Source organism: Salvelinus alpinus, chromosome 1 (assembly GCF_045679555.1).
Source record: "Salvelinus alpinus chromosome 1, SLU_Salpinus.1, whole genome shotgun sequence".
NCBI lineage: Eukaryota > Metazoa > Chordata > Actinopteri > Salmoniformes > Salmonidae > Salvelinus > Salvelinus alpinus.
This window is the reverse complement of record NC_092086.1, coordinates 39,776,276-39,783,083: the sequence shown is the minus strand read 5'-3', so window position 1 is coordinate 39,783,083 and position 6,808 is coordinate 39,776,276. Positions and strand designations below refer to the sequence as shown.

Sequence of the window (6,808 nt, the reverse complement as noted above, 5' to 3'; positions counted from 1 at the left end):
AATTGCAGGGTACATATATTCATGGATTGGATACCAGAGGATGAGTAAACCACACCTATTGGCTTATTTCTATAAGAAGGTATATGAGGGTCGTTCAATAATTGGTCAATTTAGCGATAACGCATTGAAAAGGTCCAGGGGCCTGTTGCACAAAACTAGGATAAGGGATTAAGCCAGGATATCTTGGTGATCCTGGCTCAATTGATCCGTAATCCGGTTGCACTAAAGATGGATAGGGGGCAGGAGGATATGTTATGGTATAAATTACCATGGAGATTTATTCTGTGGAGCTAGCCTGCTCCAGACCAGGCTAAATTCCAGGATCTATTTAATCTCATCCCTAATGTCAGTCAGCAGTCACCACAAATGGAAACCAATAGTTATTTCACTGCTCACTATACATTGTTATCACATATAACTAGACCCACTGTTATTATTTAAACGTTTGTGATCATTAATTTCAATGATTTTGGATAAAAAATGATTTTTAGATGATGTTGCTATCATTAGATAATTTACAGTTTCCCATAGACTATAAGGCTATATATAAAATGATAGAATATTAGGGCCACAGAGGGGAAAAAAACACAAGTCATAATATTGTAACCAGTTGTTTTAAAGGAGGACAGTTGTTAAAATGACAGATGTGGGGCATTTCGTGAAATTGTACTTCAGTATGGTTTCATAAACAAAGACATGCTGATGTGCCAGAATATTAAGTATCACATTGTCATAAGTATCAAAACTGTAAAAACAATATGTAGCTTTTCTGCAGAAAGAACCAGCCTCATAAATTTATGACTTTATCCTTTTTCTTCAGTGTGGCCCTAGTACTCTGTCATATAAACAAATACACATTCCATATGAATATAAAAACACAATGTGTAACATTATGTTCCTTTATTGAATAAGGACAAAACAAAGCAGGTAAACCATCAGCTCCTTTCGAAACTGAAGTCACAGTGACTCTACAAGATGGAAAGCACAGAATCCAAGCATATTATACAAAATGATACATACACATTCAAAGGTCTGTATATAACACACCCTGCATGTCTGCACACTAAAATAAATGCAGGACAAATCCATACACATCAACTGAACAGACAAATGAATGGATGCAGTAGCCTCCCTGCAGCCTTGTATTACACACAGTATACCGCACAAACATCATAAGAGGCCAAATTCGTCAAAAAACGAACCCAAAAAAACCCAAATTCCTCTGCCACCGCAGGACATATTTAACCAAAATTGAAAGCACACATACTAACTAAAATAATTCAACACATATTGGTCCCTCAGCAGCCGACCACTGTCGTCATCAGGGAAGATTGCCGGATTGTCCCAGTCCATGGCTGGTGGCACTCTGGGGGCCCTCTCCTTCCTCAGGCAGGCCACATTGTGGAGGACAGCACAAGCCACAGTAATATCACATGCCCTAACAGGGCTGACCCTTAATTTGTGAAGGCAGTGAAAGCGTGCCTTCAGGAGGCCAAAGGTCATTTAAACTCTGGCCCTGGTCCTGGCATGGGCATGGTTGTAGGCCTGCTGTGCTTCCTGGGGGTCTGTGAAAGGTGTCAGGAGAAAAGGCTGGCAGCCATACCCCCTGTCTCCCAGCAACACACCAGAGAATTCACCTGTCAACACAAAATCTCATCATTACTACCTCATAAACACAGTGATATTCTTGACACAGCCATGATGGTTATAAATAGGGGTTGTGTGGCTTACCTTGTGATAGGCACTGATAGATTTCAGAGGCCCGAAAGATTCTGGAGTCATGGACTGAGCCAGGCCATTTTGCCACAACATTGCTGATCACACAGTCAGCATTGCAGACCATCTGAAATCATAAGATGAGGAATATTACACCAATCAATGCACATCACTGGCAATGCAGAGTGTTCGTCAATGGACAATATCAAAAAGTTATGTTCACCTGAACATTAATGCTGTGAAAGGATTTCCTATTCACAAAATCGGCCTCATGGGCACCTGAGGGGGCTTTTATCCTTATGTGTGTGCAGTCCACTGCACCAATGACATTGGGGAAACCTGTCACACAAAGTAATGAGTATCCTACTATGTGTTAACAGTTGTCCTGTAATTTGTAGATCCTCTTACCTGCAATCCTATAGAACTCCTCTTTGATGTCACAGAGTCTTCTGTGGCCAGGGAAGGAGATGAAGACATCTGCTAATGCTTTGATAGCCAGACACACACTCCTTATTGTGCGGCAAATTGTGGCCTTGTTCAGCTGTTCTGCATCCCCCACTGAGTACAGGAAGGCTCCACTAGCAAAAAAGCGCAAGGCCACACAAACCATTTGCTCCACACTCAGTGCATGGCTCCGTGCAGTGCGGTGCTTAATCCTGGGACCCAGTAGTCTGCATAGATACCTGATGCCATCTGCAGAAAACCTGTATCTTTCATATAGATGGTCATCAGGGAAGGCCAGTGGGTCCAACCGGTCCCTGAAGACCCTTTCTCGCCTGAAGGCTCTCCTCAGCACAAGTGCTTCTTCATCCACCACATCTCGCACGAATGGGCATGCCATTGTCAGAGCAGAAAGGAACACACAATTTTGGGCCTTCATATAGGCTAGTGGCCACACCTGGTGCTGGGGGGGTGGGCAAAAGAGGGCGATGCCTTATAACGATGACTTGGTTGTACTGATTGCTGGGAAAATAAAAAAAACCTTAGAAAGATGCCACCGTCCTGTGTGCTCACAATAAGAGCTCATATGTCATGGCTCACTTGACTTTACGAGAATATACCAAATTTTTATTTTGAGCTGTGTCATCTTCTTGGAGCTGGGGGAGGAAAGAAAAATAATGATTAATACATTTGTGTTACAGTTAGCATACAGTGTACATTGAAGGCATATCTCACCTCCCTCTCAAGTTTTTTTATTTCAAGGTCCAGTTTCCTAATTGTCCTCTTTTTTATTTCGGACTCCAGTGCAAGATTTTCCATCTTTTTCTTCTTGTACTGAATGTCTATGTCTGCCAGTTCTATTTGGCGCCGGAGGTGGTTGCCATACAACTTTCTGATAGCTTGTGAGCTCTGTGAACACAATACAATTAGCGCAGCTGGAATTTGGCAGGATGTGGTGTCCTTTTATTAATACGCACTATGTTGCCAGGCTGGTTTTCCCACTGTATAGCATCTGGGTCCTGTAAAAGAAATTAGATTTTTTGATTTTGATGAGGACTCCTCACCATTGTAGAGTAAATAGTACTTTCACAGTCTTAACATGATACCTCATGCCTTCTGGAATCCAGAGAGATGGTCTCCTCCTCATCATCGTCTCCATCATGTGCTGTTGCTGCTGCACTGGGGCCTTCACCCTATCACATTTAATCGGATTCATATTGAAGCTAGTAGACAAGACATGCCAGGCCTACAGTATGCCTTTGATGGAGTACTCACTGGATCAGCATCGTCTGGTGCTTGTGCTGGTGGCTCTAACAGGAACACAGTGCTGCCAGACACTGCAAGGCAATAGGTAAACCAAAGTCAGACAGTCCAAATTGATTCAATATGAATGTGGTTGTATCCCATGTAGAGATGGAAGGACATACCTTGAATGAAGCGGGTGGCATCTTGGGAGGAACCTATGCTCGTCTCTTTCCCCCCAGGGATCCCCTCTAAGACGGGCCTGCCTTTATTTAGCTCCAAGGCCATGTCCTCTGCTGGGGTAAGGTCAGCCTTTGGTGACCCACCACCCGTGCCTTGTCTGTGGGTATTCTTTTTCACTGCTAAAACAGTACAGACAATGTGTGAGCAGGCACCTTCTGGGTACAATATATGCTTGTGCTTTGTTAAATATTAGTCAGGGACCATACCATTCTGCAGAATGTTCTTGTATTTGATTTTGACCTGCTGCCATGTCCGTTTTGGCCCGTTCATGTTTAATCTACACACACACACACACACACACACACACACACACACACACACACACACATTTAATGGAGTCACACTGCAAAAAATTACTTGGTATTTTTGTCTTGTTTTCAGTAAAAATATCAAAAAATTTATCATAGCTTTATACAGTGTGATGGAGTTACTTTACACAATTTCACTCATATCTGCAGTGCATTTCAATTAAAAATTTAACCGTTTCATAATTACAGTACAACTGCATTTTTGGAGATGTGAATTAAATATTTGAATTGTAATTGTGATGTTTCAGCGGAGCGGTGAGTGTGTAATTGTGCACTACTTACGCATTCAGGCGGTCTGCAATACTTTGCCACGCTTTTTCTCTTTGCTTTATCACTGTGGCGGTGTTGCCTTTCTTCTTAATTATATCTTTTACCTCCTCGTATGCCTCCATGAGGATTTGTGCTTCCGACGGGGAAAAGTACGCGGCTCTAGTTGCCATGGTAAATCAGTTAATCTGTGATCTGTGGCGGGGTCTATTTGAGTGAGCCGTGAGCGCGCACCTATCCAGGATTGGTTTCACCTGGCTTAATGAATCCGTGTCTGCTCATCCTGGCTTGGTCTTTGTGCAACCAATTAAGCCTGGACGCACATGTTTTGGCTTCATTGAGCTCAGCTGAGTCATTTATCCCGGATGTCTTAATTCTACTTTTGTGCAACAGGCCCCAGGTTTGGTATTTCTATTGTAAATATTTACAGCAACGTTATGATGGTTGTCTTTGTTCCAGACCAAACAGTCAGAGACATATTGTACTGGTTACAATATATGCACGTTTCAAATTCTGTACATTTGATCAGAATAACAGTAGTCGATAATATAACAGCTAATGGACGGTGAGCAAAGCCTACAGTTCGTACTTTTTTTCCCAAACAGAAAATACATCGATAATAATAAATGTGCTGTGGTGTCGGCGAGTCTCTGAATAGCTGATACTATGTTATGAGACAGCATATACAGAAGAAAAGTGTATTCATTTCTGGCTGCATTGATGATCAAACACGTTCCGTGTGTTATTCTCTGTGATTATCTCTGAGTACTATCCACTAGGCAGTGGGACGTCAAGCTCCCTCCCTGCAAGACTGAATAATTCAGCTGAGGTGTAGGTATACAGTATATTAAAGGTGAAAGCGTGACAGAGAAGATTATCTATTATGTATTGTAGGTGGGTGTTACCTGGGTAATGTGAATTTGATGGTGTATATTAATAATGGATTGGAGACTACACACACACAACTCTTCAAACAGTCAAGTATGAAAATATGTAAATTTATTGTGTTCAAAATCTATAATCTGAAATCGGTTGTAAATAGGGGTCCCCAAAGGTTCCCAGAGGATCTCAAATCCCACCTTTCCTCTATTCTTTCTGACTTTTTTTCTGCATAGCAACATAGTACTCCATCATTTACTTTAATCAGTTGTCTGTGTATTTTAAATAGGCTCACAAATTACATGCATTTTGGCCCATTTATTTTGAGACTGATGAGTAAATTCACTTGACTAATTATTGGAGATGTTTTCATTCCAAATAATAGCATTTGGAATAAGGCTTCGGAAACCTGTTCTTTCACATGGAAAGATAGCTCGGGGAATAGTGACCTCATGTTCCAGAATGGTCTAATGAACTATTCAAGGAAAGAATTTATGAGATTTTTGTTGGTCAGTTATGAGCATCTGTTGGGTGTTTATCGTGATGACTTTCAACAAATGACTTATTCTGTTCATTCTGCACCACACTGAGAGGGGGTTATTTTAATAGGCAATTTGCTTCAGCAAATAAATCATTACACTAGAAGGTCATGGGACTTTTTTTGTTAAAACTTGAAACAAACATACAGAAGATAAGGACATAAGGACAATTCTGCCATTTTGACGTTACACAACCAGAAAGTGAAAGTCACTCTGTTGTTTAATTTTCAATGAAACAATGTCATACACTGTGACCATCAAGCCTTCAAGGTTACCCATGTTTTATCTTTTTTGGGATAATAATTTGAACAAAAAACAACACATTTCCTCTCAAAATGAGCAGCATATAACATTTATCCACACAAAATAGCTCAGTACTTGACGCTTTGCTTTAAATGGTCAGACCAAATGATCTGAAGCTCATGTGAGAGGTCAGTCAGTTCAAAATACTGAAAGTAGACTACTGCTGAATGGCCACCTTATCTGTTCTTATGCTGTGTTATTTTGTCCCCTTAAATCTTATCTGGACAAATGCCCTTGCTTTAATGGGTGATATATATTCTGTATAACTGTATTACTCACACTGCAGGGAGACATAACCTAACTTGTTATTGTCTCATGCAGATCACCATCTGCTTTCAGATACCAGGACCCGAGGCTCTCCCAAAACACAGAGTAAAGGGGGTGGAGCCATACTTTCATTGGTCAATGATTAACATGATCTTGACAGAGTGGACTTTGTTTTCAGAGATACTCAGGATGTCTTGCTTGTTTTCTTGCCCACGTGTTGACCTCCATCTTGGTTCCCCCCCACCAACCTGAGTCTGTGACTCACGAGTCAGTCACCATCTTCCTTTTGGGTCTCTGTCAGAGCTATGAATGCTGGTTCAGTGTGTAAATAGCACACAGCCAGTGTTTCCTGGAAAAGCCCCTTCACTATAGCTTTGGGGCCCACTGGAAACACTGAATAACTTTGTGTATAACAGGCAGGGGTTTTGATAAATATATATACAGTACCAGTCAAAAGTTTGGACACACCTACTCATTCAAGGGTTTTTCTTTATTTTTACTATTTTCTACATTGTAGAATAATAGGGAAGACATCAAAAATATGAAATAAGACATATGGAATCATGTAGTAACCAAAACATATATTTTATATTCTTCAAAGTA

General features: G+C 41.0%; 1 protein-coding gene across 3 annotated transcripts; it reads right to left on the bottom strand.

Moving 5' to 3' along the window:
• Window positions 1-862: 862 nt before the first annotated feature.
• Window positions 863-4,612, bottom strand: LOC139575653 (putative nuclease HARBI1). 3 transcript variants are annotated; one of them, XM_071400849.1, is made up of 10 exons: window positions 3,849-4,612; window positions 3,585-3,761; window positions 3,433-3,494; window positions 3,264-3,350; window positions 3,135-3,176; window positions 2,893-3,066; window positions 2,125-2,813; window positions 1,940-2,055; window positions 1,732-1,843; window positions 863-1,637 (listed from the first exon to the last, which is right to left on the bottom strand). In XM_071400849.1, exons 7-10 carry the CDS (start codon window positions 2,594-2,596, stop codon window positions 1,504-1,506), a joined length of 834 nt encoding a protein of 277 aa, XP_071256950.1. In that variant the 5' UTR covers window positions 2,597-2,813; window positions 2,893-3,066; window positions 3,135-3,176; window positions 3,264-3,350; window positions 3,433-3,494; window positions 3,585-3,761; window positions 3,849-4,612; the 3' UTR covers window positions 863-1,503. The 3 variants fall into 3 exon arrangements, with proteins under 3 accessions (XP_071256950.1, XP_071256945.1, XP_071256957.1); XM_071400844.1 differs by having other exon boundaries at window positions 2,893-3,176; window positions 4,233-4,610; XM_071400856.1 differs by lacking the exon at window positions 1,940-2,055 and having other exon boundaries at window positions 4,233-4,603.
• Window positions 4,613-6,808: the final 2,196 nt, after the last annotated feature.